Source organism: Podarcis gaigeae (assembly GCF_964106915.1).
Source record: "Podarcis gaigeae genome assembly, chromosome: 4".
Taxonomy (NCBI): Eukaryota; Metazoa; Chordata; class Lepidosauria; order Squamata; family Lacertidae; genus Podarcis; species Podarcis gaigeae.
In genome coordinates, this window is record NC_139677.1 from 44,547,865 (window position 1) to 44,563,660 (window position 15,796).

The 15,796-nt window shown below is 41.5% G+C and overlaps 2 protein-coding genes across 7 annotated transcripts in view; one reads left to right on the top strand and one right to left on the bottom strand.

Moving 5' to 3' along the window:
- Positions 1-15,796, top strand: part of LOC310842475 (organic solute transporter subunit alpha-like) — a 28,157-nt gene that overhangs the window by 6,318 nt on the left and 6,043 nt on the right. The window contains exons 4-9 of one of the 5 annotated variants that reach the window (XM_083734531.1): positions 7-165; positions 2,202-2,313; positions 3,229-3,375; positions 5,709-5,814; positions 6,096-6,264; positions 8,554-11,789. In XM_083734531.1, the coding sequence (XP_083590657.1) occupies positions 7-165; positions 2,202-2,313; positions 3,229-3,375; positions 5,709-5,814; positions 6,096-6,262 (691 nt within the window). In that variant the 3' untranslated portion in view covers positions 6,263-6,264; positions 8,554-11,789. Of the gene's footprint in view, positions 1-6; positions 166-2,201; positions 2,314-3,228; positions 3,376-5,708; positions 5,815-6,095; positions 6,265-8,553; positions 11,790-15,796 lie in introns of those variants that run through there. The other 4 variants (XM_083734532.1, XM_083734533.1, XM_083734534.1 and 1 more) reach the window with 4 other exon arrangements.
- LOC310842516 (uncharacterized protein) overlaps positions 439-15,796 on the bottom strand; it is a 34,157-nt gene continuing 18,799 nt past the window's right edge. Inside the window, exons 2-5 of one of the 2 annotated variants that reach the window (XR_014563128.1) lie at positions 14,312-14,437; positions 11,098-11,204; positions 6,037-6,209; positions 439-572 (exon numbers count right to left, since the gene is read on the bottom strand). Coding sequence is in view for 1 of the 2 variants with exons in the window: in XM_083734646.1 (XP_083590772.1) it covers positions 12,794-12,949; positions 14,312-14,437 (282 nt within the window). In the remaining variant the exon portion in view is untranslated. Of the gene's footprint in view, positions 573-6,036; positions 6,210-11,097; positions 11,205-12,622; positions 12,950-14,311; positions 14,438-15,796 lie in introns of those variants that run through there. The other variant, XM_083734646.1, reaches the window with a different exon arrangement.

Below are 15,796 nucleotides of genomic sequence, written 5' to 3' on the forward strand. Positions count from 1 at the left end.
CCATAGATTTTTTGCTATTGTCATCCACAAGTTCCTGCTCATGATGATTAAAGAATGTGGGGGTCAAAAACTATTCCTCAGGCACTTTGAGAACGACCGCTTCAAGATAAGCACAGGCCCCTGCTGCTGCTGTTGCCTTTGCCTCCCACATATACGCATCAATAGGTGAGTTTCTCTATAAAACCAACCAGTTCTGAAGGTGAAGGGAGGGAAATCTGCAAAACATTTGAGTTGGAAAGGCTTTGGTATAATCAGAGTGTTGTTATTATTAAAGGGAAAGGGTGTGGTTTAAAGTCAGCACATTCACCTCAGTTTTCTTACACTGACGTACCACCTTCCTTCCATTCTGGAACCCAAGGTAGCATACCCCACTGAGCAGTGTTTTAGTTTCGATCATATACTTAAAGGAAGCTCAAAGCCAAATATACCTGAATCTGGACCGAGTGCTGCCTTGGAATTCTTCTAGGATGCAGAGATTGGACTGCCATCTTTTTACAGATGCTCTAGCTCTGGATTCTCTGCACTGAGCATGGGTTTGGAGTAGATGGACTGCAAGATCCACTCTGTTGGTCCTAAAACAAGAACAGACATTTGCAATAAGTTAGTTGAACCAGTGGGGGGCAATAGACAGAAAGGCAACCTATCCTTCTCTCACTGATTACTTCTGTTTCCTCTCCATGTTTTTAGTTAGCATGAGTTAACGTGACCGTGCTAACTTATTGGCTCCATATGGGCCACACGCAAAACCCTTGCCTAGAATGGAGGATCTAGACTATGAAAAAAGATGTGGGAAGTAGCTGGAAAGTCAGCTTCGGTGCAAGGGCGGCATTCCCTTCTGGGCCACATGCCAGCAGTGGGTGGAGCCAGAGTCAAATGTGGGTGTGGCAATTAATGTAAATTGTACCTTTGTACAGCAGGCTAGTTTCTGCACACACCCGCACACCCCTCTCTATCCTCCACCCAGACCAACGAGAGGCACCATCAGAGTTCAAGAACACATTTCAGTGAGGCAGAAACACCAAGGGTGTGATGCGGGGCCAGTGAGCGGGGAGCCAGGGAAGAGTTCCTAGCACTAGGTAGAAAGAACTGGAGGACCACATTTAGGCCCCAAGGCCTGAGGTTCCACATCCCTCTTTTAAAACCACTTCCTTACTCTGATTCACCATCTTTGAGCCACAGGATTATTAAAATATGAATAATCCATGGGAGATCTGATGACAGAAACCATATGTAACGCTAAAATTGGGTGCTCCGCTCTACAGTATTGTTGTGGCACTCCTTGCAGTGCGGCACCCAGGGTGGCCAAACTGCTTACACTACCCTAAAACCATCCCTGAGGTAGCTGGGTATGTTTAGCCTAGAGGAGACTGAGAAAACATATGATAGCCATCTTCAAATAGCTAAACAGCTGTCGAATGGAGTAAGCTTGTTTTCTCCTGCTCCAGAGGGTAGGATGAGAATCAATGGCTTCAAGTTACAAGAAATGAGATTCAGACTAAACATTCTGATTGTAAGAACGTATGAGCTGTTGGACAATGGAACAGACTCCCACAAGAGGTGGTGGACTCTCCTTCCTTGGAGGTTTTTAAGCAGAGGTTGGGTGGCCATCTGTCATGCATGATCTAGTTGAGATTCCTGCATTGCAGGGATTGGACTAGATGAGATTCAGGGTCCCTTCCAACTCTACAATTCTATGATTCTATGATTCTATTTATTATTTGGTCCTTAAATTGACAGAGGGTAGAGATGTTACTGAAGCTTGCATGTTCTCAAACACTTCGCTTCTTCAAGAAAGCAAAAAGAGGTGATCTGCCAGCTCATTTGTACACTCGTTTGTACTGTTTATAGTTCTGTAATTATTTGCAGGAGTAAAATTGCCACTATAATTATATCATTATTATGCAATTATGGCTGTATTAATTGAGCAATTATATTAAGCCAAAGTTCATTAATATAGCACAGAGTACATTAAATAGCAGCTTGCCTTCATTAATGAGAGTGTCTGAGGTGGAAAGAGAAGGAGGTTGGCTATCAGAATAAAGAGAGGAAGGAAAGATGTAATGGGGGGGGGTGTTTTGGCGTCGGGTAGGGATATTTACTGTCCAAGGCAAAAGCCCAATACATGTCAGTGGATCAAGATTACTACCTCAATCTTCTTTGAGATTATGAATTTGTCCTTCCCCCTTTTTTTAATTTGGCAGACGAACACTATTTTTACTGAAGCTGGGGACTTTCCAGTTTGCATTCCTCCGCCCTGTGCTAATGTTTCTATCAATAGTACTTTGGACCAATGGAAACTACAGTCCCTCTGATGTAAGCAAAGGTTTGAAGAATTTATTGAAAGTTAACAAAGAATGATAAGAAATATCTGTACACCTAAAACTGTTTTGAACTAAAAAGTACCAGTCAGAATGTAGGCATAAATCACCATGGTCTTGCTATGCTATGACACAGAATACAAACATAGAATAAAAAGAACTAAAAAGCTGTAATAACAGTAGAAAACCAACTAAATATAGGTTTTTAAATAATTCAAAATAAATACCTAGGGCAGAGACCTTTCCATTCCACTGGAAAAGCTAATTGAAACAAACATGTCTTTAGCTGACCTGCTTAGTTACTGGCAGATGCATGGAACAGAGCCAAACTACTGTAGGCAATGTTACATGTGTGATGGCATTTAATAGGGGGAAACCTCCGGGAGGCAAATGTGGCCCTCCTAGCTTCTATCTCTGGCCCTTGGAACTCTCCTAAGTCACACCCCCTTTCCCAAGCCACACCCCTCACTGGCCTTGTTTGTGTTTTGGCTGGAATTGAACTCTGATAAAGCCTCTTGCTTGTCTGAACAGAGCACAGAGAGTGGTGCATGTGTAAAAACTACTTTACAAAGGTAAAATTTGTATTTGTTGCCATAAGCACCTTTGCTCCCCAGCCATACCCACCACTCGTATGTGAGCCCCAGAAGGTTGCTGGAAAAGGTTCCCTACTCCAGAAATAGCAGCAGGGAGGAGGGAATTGGTGTTGGGGGTAGACGTGGAGATGAGAGGTTTTTTAATCTTCCCCACCAACTTGAATGTATTGATTTCAATAGGTCTGCTCTGAGGGTGGTGTGGATGCTTTTGGTGCTGCTGAGTGTGTATATGAGTTATACAAATAAGTTTGTTCTGGAAGCAGAAAAGGACCTGCTGTGGAATATAATCTGTGTATCTGTTCAATGTACCTTTTCAGTTATCTCCCAACGGAGCTGCCATTTGGATTAACTGCTTCATAGGTGTCCTTACTATCATTGCCCTGTGGCCAATCGGAATCATGTTCCAGCGAGTCCGCGCTCTCCTTAACTGCAAGAAGATTATCCCTAAATTTGCACTTTATCAGGTGAGATAGTTAAGACTACATTGCAGGCCTTCATTTGAAATGCTTCTGGAAGACAGCTCTATAGTCAGGTCTGCAAACCTAAAATAGGAATTCAAGATCAAAGACTTTATTACTTAAAGGCTTTGAAGTATGAAAGCTCTTCTTTGTAGCTAACTCCTATTTTGTGAAAGTTTCTTTCAACATTTTTGGGTGACAATGGAGAACTGAGCAATATTTAGAGTTTTCAGTCTTCCTAAAGTTTTGGATGGTAAAAATGCAGCGCACACTGAGTTCGTTTTCCCTGCATGGAAGGAAGTGGTGTAGAACAAAGACATATCCTGTGATACAAGACTAAAGCCCAAGGCGTACTTCTAAAGACTATGGTAGGTACTGGTAAAAATGTGATTGTTTAAATGGTTTCAGAGCACCACAGTTTATTTTGTGCTGTTTCTCCTATATATGTCAACTTCAAACAGAGTAAATCCAATTGGGTTATATGGGATCTACTCCCATGTCATAGTGTGTAGGGATGCTAATTTGTCCCATTGATGGAACCTAAATTCAACTTAGTTGGACCCAACCCACAATTTATTTTTAATTGCCCCACAATTTATTTTTAATTGCTCCAATATGCAAAGGAGAGAGCTGGTGTAAAGGGGTGGACTGGGGAGAAGGAGTTCAGATTCCTACTGTACTATAATACTTTCATCATGCGAAAGGCTAGGCTGGATGAATCCCAAGCCGGAATTAAGATTGCTGGAAGAAATATCAACAACCTCAGATATGCAGATGACACAACTTTGATGGCAGAAAGTGAGGAGGAATTAAAGAACCTTTTAATGAGGGTGAAAGAGGAGAGCGTAAAATATGCTTTGAAGCTCAACATCAAAAAAACTAAGATCATGGCCACTGGTCCCATCACCTCCTAGCAAATAGAAGGCGAAGAAATGGAGGCAGTGAGAGATTTTACTTTCTTGGGCTCCATGATCACTGCAGATGGTGACAGCAGCCACAAAATTAAAAGACGCCTGCTTCTTGGGAGAAAAGCAATGACAAACCTAGACAGCATCTTAAAAAGCAGAGACATCACCTTGCCAACAAAGGTCCGGTTTTCCCAGTAGTGATGTACGGAAGTGAGAGCTGGACCATAAAGAAGGCTGATTGCCGAAGAATTAATGCTTTTGAATTCTGGTGCTGGAGGAGACTCTTGAGAGTCCCATGGACTGCAAGAAGAACAAACCTATCCATTCTTAAGGAAATCAGCCCTGAGTGCTCCCTGGAAGGACAGATCCTGAAGCTGAGGCTCCAATACTTTGGCCACCTCATGAGAAGAGAAGACTCCCTGGAAAAGTCCCTGATGTTGGGAAAGATTGAGGGCACAAGGAGAAGTGGACAACAGAGGACGAGATGGTTGGACAGTGTTCTTAAAGCTACCAACATGAGTTTGAGCAAACTGCGGGAGGCAGTGGAAGACAGGAGTGCCTGGCGTGCTCTGGTCCATGGGGTCACGAAGAGTCAGACACGACTAAACAACAAATAATACTTTCTGGGTGACCTGGTTTTAAGGCAATCAGTATCTTACTTCCCAAGAATGTTGGAATGATAAAACAAGCAGCGGGAAAGCCATGCATGCTGCCTTGAGCTCGCTTTTAAGCCTGGGCAGTCCATTGCTGAGTGTGCTCTTATAAGGGACTTTAGTTTTCCTTCTAGCCTACCCTGTTCCATTGCAAGGTGTAGCCATGGCAATCAGCCATGCCTCCTCCTCCAGTGCCCCACCCGATAACATGGTGGACACAGGAGATGGCAGTTTCTGGGCTGCCTCTCAAGACAAATCTTCACAGTTTGTATCAAGTCCATAAAATTTGATAAGTGCAAGTACGTTCTTTCCACCAAGGTGGAAGAAGTCTACGCTGAGGGCACAATGCAGCTTTCTACAACTACGTAGCCTCCAGATGTTTTGTCTAACACATCTGGAAGACACCCTATTGGGGAAGGCTGGAGAAACAACAAAACATGACATATAGGAATGTGCAACTTGCCCCTCTCTTGGGCCATCTATTCTCTAGTTCACTCCTCAGGATTCTTCTCCATGGGCACCATGTTCTTTCACCAGGAGAAAACATGCACTATGAGTATTCATCTTTCAACATCAGCCTAAATGCACAGCACCCTCCCCCTCATGCTACTTCCAAACAGAGAACCTTCTGTGGTGTCATCCCCCTCTTGGGGATTTACCTCTTTATTTTAATTTAAGGTGGAAAATGTATATAGTTTTCACTGAATCACGTTCACTCTGCACTAAAATGGGATTTTTTTTTAGCATGACAATTTTCTTTTTCTGTGTGTTTATGTAGTTTGCCCTCATTTTGAGTCAGCTCCAGGCAACCATCATCAACATATTGGCTATGGAAGGGGTAATTGCTTGTGTGCCTCCACTTTCTTCTTCAGCAAGAGGAGCATGTAAGTTGCTTGGATTTCAGTTTCTATGACAGGCTAAAGTGGGTTCATTTCTACATTCACTTATAATGTATTCCACCTCTGTAAATTATGTACTCCACCTCTGCAGGGCCACTGTAAAAGTCCAACTGTCATTGAGATCATGACATCTGATGCTCCAAGTAGCATTACCCATTCCAACAGTTGTCCACTACAAGAGTTTAATGAAACCAAGTTTGAGCCCACCTTATTTTCATTCCTGGTCCTTAAACCTCTTGCTCTGTTGTTCCCTTTCGATTTGCCAGATATGGACCAACAGCTACTCATTATGGAAATGTTTCTCATCACTCTGATCTCACGAGTCGTCTACAGGAAAGGAAACGATGACCTGGAGCTTCCAGTGGTTTCAGACCAGGAAACTAAGGGAAACAAACAGAACAGCAGGATCAGTGTGGAGGGCAACATTTTTTAAAAGTAAGCACCAGTAATTTAAGGGCTGATCAGATATTAACTGGGACAGCCAAGATTCTGACCAATACATTTTCCATGGCAATGTAATATTGGCACTGGTGGAATAAATCCACATGAGCCGGGCATTCAGGGCTGGGAAGTGGGTGTCCAGAACTAAACTGGTGCATTGCACATTAGCTAAAGGAAACATCCAGTGATGGCATGCTATGCTTTGACATAATGAGGACTATTATAAGGAAAGCTCACAAGTGTCAACTTTAGCTAACTTTCTCATAATCATCTGATATTGTAAAAAGGAAAAAAAAGTTGTGATAAGTGTAGCTATTACTCATGATGGTTAAAGCTAACTGAGCCTTAAATGTAGAAAAGTAAAACAAAAATTGGACTGGAGAACAACTTATCTCCAAGTAGCATGGTTTAATTTTTACACAGGTGTCATAGAACAATGTAGCTTAATCTGCTGGAAAATTGTGCATTTTATGGAGCCTTGTTCCAAATTCCAAGCTGTTGCATTAGAAAAAACAAAAACGTATTTTCTGTTGCCTTTATGATGGGTAGAAGTAATGATTCAGACTATCTCAACAGCTGTCATCCAAGTTTTACTACACACTGATCCTGATCCTGTAGTTGTGCATTGCTGTGGTGGCACACAGAATGGCATGTGACTAATATTGGATGCCGAAGCAGCACTAGGATGTGGCAGAGAATAGGCAAGAAAAAAGAAGGGACCAGGAGGTCAGCATCCCCTTCTTAGGTGCCACCAATGCTACGAGAAGAAGCAGGAGAGTAAGCCAAAGAGCTGAGAACAGGCAGAGTTGCCCTAGGACAAATATCAGTTTATTGAACTGTGCTTAGTATCTATATCCTTGAGTGTATAACAACACAGTAAAAGAAAAACACATGCACCATAGTTTAAGTTCCTTTGCTCCTGGTTCCGTTTTGCCAGCCAATAACATGGGAAAACCAAAGGTCTCACAGATCCTAGGGCTTCAAGGAACATGCAAGGAGCAGAGAGTGTGCATGAGTGTGCTAGTTCTGGTTCCCCCATTTCCATGTTGTACTCTGTATCATCCAGGGTGACTGACTGTGCTGGTTTCTGTGCATTTTAACACCCTGGGAAATCAGGGTTATGAAATCCTGGTTTTCTTCCACATATAGAGGTGGTTTTCCTGCTGGAGACAGGTGCTGATGATGGAGGGCAGAGCCCGTGTGCTTATGCAGCCGCACCACCCCACACATGTTGCTTTAAGTGCTATTCTGAATGCCTACTTGTAATTTAACTCCTGGGCTCAAGAGGCAAGATCTGATTTATACATACAATCACTGACCAGGTAGCTACTTGAAAATGCAACCTCTCATGCAAGGGACCTGTGTGAAAAAGGTCATTGCATCATTCTGGCAAGTCTTCCAGACCTTGTTAAATCATAGTTTCCCATTATATCTGATCCAGGTTTAATCTCATGGGTCGAAACCAAGAACTGTGATTAAACTGTGTCTTAATAAACCCTATAAATGCTTCATTAAATTCATTGGTTTATGAGATTATTCTATTTTATTTATTGGCAAATTTCTATATACCTCCAACATGTCATGGCAGTGAACAGCATAAAATCAACAATAAAATGTCATTCATAAAACAAGTAGAAAAGACTTTTACATCCTGCTCCTTTAATCCCTAACCATTGGTCATGCTGGTTAGAACAGATGGAAGTTGTATTCTAGCAACATCTGGGTGGGAGGTCACAAGGTTCCCACTCCTGATGAGGGAGAATGAATAAAGATGAAGTAGAACCATCATCCCTGTTCTTCATCTAACAAATATGGTTTATTGGACTGTGCCCACACTAGGCCGAAGCTTGCTACTTATTTTCAAGAATCTTACACACAGCACTGGCTGCTCTCTTAAATTAGACTTACAAAGAAATCCTATGCACATTTATTTGGTAGCGGGCCCTTTTGGGACTTTCTTCTGCATAAACATGCATAAAATTGTACTGTTAAAAAATCACGTAGGGGGGCCAGATGTGTGAGGGAAAACATATCCTACAGTTTTAATGATTGTGTAGAAATCTGAATGCCAGCAGGTTTAGTTTGCCATGCAAGTTACACTTGCTGAAATTCACTTTTTCACACAACTCTTCAAAGTGCAGGAGTCCCTTCCTTTTTCCCCTCTTGCTAGGTACACACTATAGTTTTCTGGAGATATTGGTGTTAGGACAGAACATGCTGACTAGTGGGTTGAAACACATTTTTTTTTGTCCCACACAAGCTTTTTCTTTTCTTTTTTTGTAGTACTTGAAATGCCTGTAAAGCCTGTGTGACCAGCTACTGTTAGTGGGATTCACTTCTCCCCCCAAAAAGAATATCTGCACCCACAGTCAACTGTACTTCTATTACAGGGAAGGGAGAGAAACTTGGGTCAGTTTGCATTTTAATGCAAATCTACCTACACACAGTTAGTTTTCAAAATCCATACTTTCCAAATTACGCAATGCAGATCTCCAGCCCAAAAAATGTGAATATTAGGGGAAGGTGTGTATAACAATGTATGTATTCGTGAAAAAAAGCATTGAAAGTGCTTCTAGTTGGGAAAATTGCATCCAAATGTGTATATTAAGGGAAATACACCTTAAAATGCTGGTAATTTTTGGTGATGACTTTTTTATATTTTTAAGACAGAAACTGATACAAAAATGTGGTGAACTGAATTTCAGACTGTGAAAATAAGAAAGAGAGAAAAAGTGAGACTGGCAGATCCATCCATCCTTATTCTGTTCTATCATCTTCAGGTCTGAAGAATGATCAACTATACACCTCCTTTTAGAATCACAGTCTCGGCTGCTTCATAATAGCACTGGAGGAATAGAAGTACTGAGTATTGAGTTTTTCTGCAGCCGGATCCTAAGTATGTATACTCAGAAATAGGTCCCATTAAATTCAGTGGCACTTACTCCCAAGTAAGTGTTCGTAAGATTACAACCTTGATCGCCTCCCCTCGCTTTTTGGCTGAAATCACTTAGATGAATATTTGATCTCTTCCACATAACCCTATCACATTCAGCCAGCAAAGGGAGTGAGCTAATTGTTAAATTCAGTTCAACAAGTTCCTCATTAAGAACAAATTACCCGAGTTTGAAATCTGCTAATTTTCCAATCAGGGTGAGTGTTTGCACTTGTGATTTGGAAATAATTACCACAATGTATAACATCTGAACCTATGTGGAGCCTAATGAGAGAGGGATTCATTTCTTTGGGATTAGAAAAAGAGCTGAAGTGATTTAGGTTGCTGTATAGCTTCTTTCATGAAATACACATGTGAGCCTCTCGTATGCTCAAGAACTTTCAGAGACTGTCCCAGTGATTGCTTCAACTTACCTTGATTCTGTATTTAGCTCTGTTCCCATACTAAAACGACTGATTTCAAGAAGGTGCTAAAATGTTAAAAAGCATTCAAGATATTCAGGCCTGTTTTAGATGCTCTATCTGGTTTGCATCATTGTGATTCCAAATATGCAGATGCTCATTTGTATTATACCTATAATGCAAATGAAACTGCATGCACTTCCTTTACAGGAAACAAACATTTGTTATGCTCTTAGTTTCAATCACAGATTTTTATGAGTGCAAACCAGGGCACTGTATATATGAAACCCAAGCCACAGCATGGTAATAGGTTGATGGTACCAGTGCTGCTGGCACTGTGGGTTAAACCACAGGGCCTAGGACTTGCCGATCAGAAGGTCGGTGGTTTGAATCCCCGTGACAGGGTGAGCTCCCGTAATTCCCTTCCTGCTCCTGCCAACCTAGCAGTTCAAAAGCAAGTGCAAGTAGATAAATAGGTTCCGCTCCGGCGGGGAGGTAAACGGCATTTCCGTGCGCTGCTCTGGTTCACCAGAAGCGGCTTAGTCATGCTGGCCACATGACCCAGAAGCTGTACGCCGGCTCCCTCGGCCAATAAAGCGAGATGAGCGCTGCAACCCCAGAGTCGGCCATGACTGGACCTAATGGTCAAGAGTCCCTTTACCTTTACCTTTTAGGTAATTTTAGACTCTGGACTTTATGGTGTCGTAGGGGGAGGTCACTCTTACATGGCGATGTGTATTACTTCACTTAGTTGCCTCTCAGGCTCCCTGCAAGGCTCCCCCCAAAGTTGATGGGCACTGCCATTCAAATGGTGTGCAAATGCCACATCATGTGATTATGTGGGGTCGAGCTTAGCTGCCCCCCACCCCATTTTATTCACGTTGACATCCCTGCTTAATAGCATTACTGGTAATTTTCAGTCTTCCAAGGAGCTGCGTAGAGACCCCCCCCCCCCAGGTGCAGGTTTGGCTCCCCACACCCCCAGCCACCCAAATTCTCCACCACGGCATAGTGATGTACTGCTGAGCTGGTGTGGGAAGGCTCATGCCTTTGCCCCCAGCTTATCGACTTCCGGGAAACACGTGGCTGTGTCACTGTGGACAAAGAGGCTGCTGGACTGGGTGGACCTTTGGTCTGGTCCAGCTTCAAGACTCTTCTTGAGTTCACAGAGTGTAACATAAATAAATGCAGTGAAACGTTGTGACCGTTATACAGCCATTCAAGGTAACAAACTTATTGCTGAGGGGAAAAGCTACCATTGCCTGAAACTCCTTTCTAAAACAGAAGCTAGGCTTGGGCAGTTTCTTTCCTGTTGCAAAGCTAGTATCCACTGAATGAAGACCAACACCAGCAATCTGTCTCCCGATGTCATACCAAGATCCAAACATCAGCAGTGCAGTTAGATAATTTTTCACTCTCGACTTAATTACCTGGGGTGGGGGGCTGTTTCGATAATAATGTATTTTGTCTCACTTCAAAATATGCTGCGTTTGGAGGTCCTCTTGCTCATTCTGCTGAGTGTGGCCCAGGATGTTGATCCCAAAGTTCTCCTCCTGATAGTACCATGGTCAAGCATTCATCTAGAGATAAAAGAGGGCAGGGGAGCAGTAAAGTAATTTTGGCATAACTAAAAGCTGGCAGTATTATTATTATTTATACCATGGCATATAAAAAACAGCCTTTAACAGGGTTGGGAGCATTATCATTACTGACCTCATATCAGAATTTTCAGGGAATTTAAAATCTAGCAAATTTGTGTTGTACCTGACGGACCGTTTACAGTCAGGCTGACAGAAACAGTGTTGTGGTTTCATTAAAAGGGTTTGTTCTACTCAACTTGGCACTGCGATTGCGCAATTGCCACAGAAACGCCGGGACGTATTTTTGCAAACCTACCGGTGTGCCTAGTGTGTGAACTTCAAAAAAAGGAGCACATGTCCTAAAAGTTCAACTTCTTCTCTAGTCTTGCCCCTTATCGTAAGTGGCAGACAATTACTTGGTATATAGGAAAACATCAGATGTAATATTTTTATTATATTTAAATTAATTATCATTCTGTTATTTTAAAATAAGACATGATACACAGGTGGGATGAGATGTTAAAGATAATATCTGATGTTTACTATCTCCTTTTTTGTGATTTGTAATAAATTCTATAAACCAAATGAAGTTAGGTTTGTTTGTTTTTTAACCACATTATAAAATACAGTAGTTTGGATCCAAAGATCTTCTGATAGAAGCAGCTTCCTTCCGTGGAAGTTCTCCTTCGTTGGATGGAGGAAGATTCCTTCTCTCAAAGGAAAGGAACCTTTGGCTCCAGACCAATGGGCGATCTTTGTTCTATAGAACGCGGCCGATCACAGCTATGCTTTGTACCAAACAAAGAGATGAGACGCCTGTGAAGCTGAGCCTTGATAATTTTGTTGTGCTGATTGTAAATGGAATATCAATATCATAGGGAACACAATTACCAATCGTACACGTGCAGGCCTGTCAAGCAGCAATAGTGCTGTACGAGCAGCAACTCTGAGCTAGCCTATATAGTCATGGAGATTTCTCTTGCAATTTCCTCCGACCCTCAGTTTTCCTCACTCATTATCTCTGGATTGTTTGTTTCTCCTTGGATTCAGCATTCCAGTTCCATTATCTTTTGTCTATTGCCCTGTTACCATGAGCCTACCTGCTGTTGTCAATGGCACTAGCAGCCACTACCCCTGTACTATGTACAATAGAAATCTTTCATATGTGATTTGGTTGCTCTGGATACAGGCAGTTTGCTGTGTGCTGGGTCCTTTAGAGCAATAAATTAAAGTGCTTCATTGCAACCTTTTCCCTTTCCTATTTTTTTGAGAAGAGTAAACATTCTCTCCGTGGCTTTATATGGACAATCCAGCTTCAGCAAACCCCCTGCACCGGCTATATAGATACAGATTACAAATATAAGCTTCACAGACGAATGAGCTGCAATACAATTCCGGGGGCAAGGAGGCCTTCTTACTCCTTTTCATCCAGAGGGGAAGATTTGGGCGCAACAGGTGAGAACCAATGGCAATTATCCTCAAGAGACAATTCAGAATTCTGTGATGAATGAGCCTAGCCCATTTCCTGTAGAATGCATATTCATATTGTAGAGGTGCATATTGAATATACAGTTCAATCCTATGGATGTCTACTCAGAAATAAGTCCTGCTGTGTCATTGTAACAGCAGTCTGTGCTGCAGTTCTGTCTTCTCAGAGCCGATAAGAACTGCAGTTTGTGACAATGGAGACAGAAGGTTGATTTCAGGTCTTCTTCTTGACCGTGCAGGGCATTCTGAAGTTTAGTCTGGAGATGCAAGAACATAAGAAGAAGAACCCTCTGGGTCAAATAAAAGGCCCGTCTAGCTCTGCATCCCATGCTCACAGTGGCCAACTAGATGCCCAATCATTTCTGTGCTGTATCTCTGGCAGACCCGTTCCAAGAGTTTTTGGTACCTGAGGCAGACCCTAAAACGGTGCCGCCGCCACACACCCCGCCACTTGCTAGCAAAGGAGGGCTTAGGGAAGGTCTACACTAGGAACAAGCAGGGAAAGAAAGATTGAAATCAGGATCTGCTGACCCGGTGGACCCTGCTGTCTGAGGTGGTCACCTCACCTTGCCTCATGGGTGAGCTGGCCCTGATCTCTGGTCTAAGACCAACAGCTTTTCTTAACTACAGGAGAGATGTATGTGGTTCCTGCGACAAAATAAATGGTCACTAGATGGCACACTAAATTCACTGTTATGGATTTCCTACCTGCTCAGTGTTTCATCTGTTAATAAGGTTTAAAGGCAGAAAGGGGAAGGAAGTGAACAGACTTTATGCTTCGTTTTGCTTTAACTGATCGTTTGATGGTTTCTGATCAATACACAGTTTTATTAATCCTGGATGTGGGAAATCAAACTGCTACCCCTGTTTAAGATTTTTCAACAATTCGTTTTCAGTGCTGTCTCGCTCAGAAGAAAGTCTCATTCTTTACAACAGGGTTCCCTCCCAACTAAGCATGTATAGGATTGCAACGTTTGTTGCTTTTTATATTGTAGGGCAGTTTGTAACTGTGGCTTAAGGACTCTCTGAATCAGTGACAGGTCCAAATCTTCCCACTTGGTACTATAGAATCCGTTTGACTCACTTGGATTACAGAATAGTATAAAGCATTAAAACGCCACCCCTTTATGGGGTGGGATGTAAGTTTTGAGCAAAAATCAAAACAAAATCTAACAAAAGTTTTGTAGAATGAGGAAAAGACACGCACACACTCATTAAGATTCCAGAAGAAAAATATTAGTGAAGTTGTTTTTCCCCATAAAAAGTTTGTTTCAAATATGTCACATTAAATGATTTTCTATCTAATAACAAAATTTTGCAGAGAAGACATAATAATCTTAGACTTAGTTAGAAGTTCACAATACTAACTTATTTCAAATCAAATTAATACATGCCAAATATGAAAATACAGCACATACAACTTATAATCAACATCTTATAAAAATTCGTGTAAACCTCAAAAATGTTAATATTAAAACCGTAGATGCTTGGGACACAATAGTATAGGACATTACACTATTGGGAAAATTGGCATTTAAATTAAGAGTACTCAGAGGCCAATGTGAAAAAACACACATTTATTTGGATGCGATTTATTTTGGTACAATTTTGTAACTTACGTTAATATTCAGGGACAATGGAGCTTTCCACCTCCAGCTTTTTAATGGATCTAGTTGATGTGAGTTTCTTAAATTCTTGTTTTCCTTTGGTCGTTTCTCCTCCTTGTGTGCCTCTACATCCTGGAACTGTAATATGAAACAGAAAGATTATTTAATTTTGTTAGAGACATTTTAATTATCATACATCTGAAATGATCTCCAAAAGATAAATTCTTACTTTAAATCTGCACTGCAATTGTTTTTCTTTTATTATGTTAATATTTTTCAGTTCGTTTTTAGCACTCTATGTATTATGGACCTGATATAATATTATAACTCAATAAAAAGAATTAAACAACCCCCTTCCAAACCCACAGCTGCTTAATTAACTCTCTTCTTTATGCCTTAAAAAATAGTAACAGTGAAGAATCTTGGCAGATTTAAGGTGACAAAGCCCCTTCAAATTCATATTACAAAATGTGCATTTTAAAACAGTAGACAGCTATTATTACAACATGACTGTGAACATTTCCCCCGTCAACTCTTCTTTTCAGTTGCAAAAAGAAATATGTAAAGCTACAAGCTTTAAAGACGTATTCACAGTTAACTTAAATATGAAAGCATGTCTATCATGCAGCTTGACAATGCAATCCTACACATGTCTACTCAAAGGAAAGTCCCATCAAGATCAATTTGACTTAGTTACAGGTAACTGAGTATAGGATTGTAGCCTAAATTTGTTTGAGGCAGGCAACTGCCTCTGGTAAGATATTTAACATACAAGGCATATGCAGTGCTTTTTTTTTTTTAAGGTGCCAATACTGCATACCTTTGAGTATCCCCAGAAAAAGCACTGTATGTATGTGAATAAATTTGTTGCAATGCTAATATTGCATGATGTTTTTGTAGGACATGGTCTTCACATCTGTTTTTTGGCCCAAAGCAACATAATGTACCGTTTAAATCCACATGGGGACAAAATCATCACCCCTTTGGAGGAAATGTGGGAAGGCTTCTTTTGCTATTTGTAAAAAGGTGTACAAGGAGCTGATCATAAAACAAGCCCCGAGCTAAGGGAGAAGACAGCAGAACACAGAGCAGAGATCCCTAATCTTTTGAGACTGGGAGCACACTTGGAAATCTAAGAAAGTGTTGTGGGAACCGCAAAATACTCATTTAATTGAAGAAAGACTGGCAATGCACTCACCTTTCCACAAAATAGATAACAGGAAAATATATCTACATTCTCCCTGTGTTTTATAAATAAAACACTGTGTTTTATTTATGAGCCAGTGTGGTGTAGTAGTTAAGAGCGATAGACTCGTAATCTGGTGAACAGGGTTTGCGTCTCCGCTCCTCCACATGTAGCTGCTGGGTGACCTTGGGCCAGTCACACTTCTTTGAAGTCTCTCAGCCCCACTCACCTCACAGAGTGTTTGTTGTGGGGGAGGAAGGGAAAGGAGAATGTTAGCCACTTTGAGACTCCTTTGGATAGTGATAAAGCAG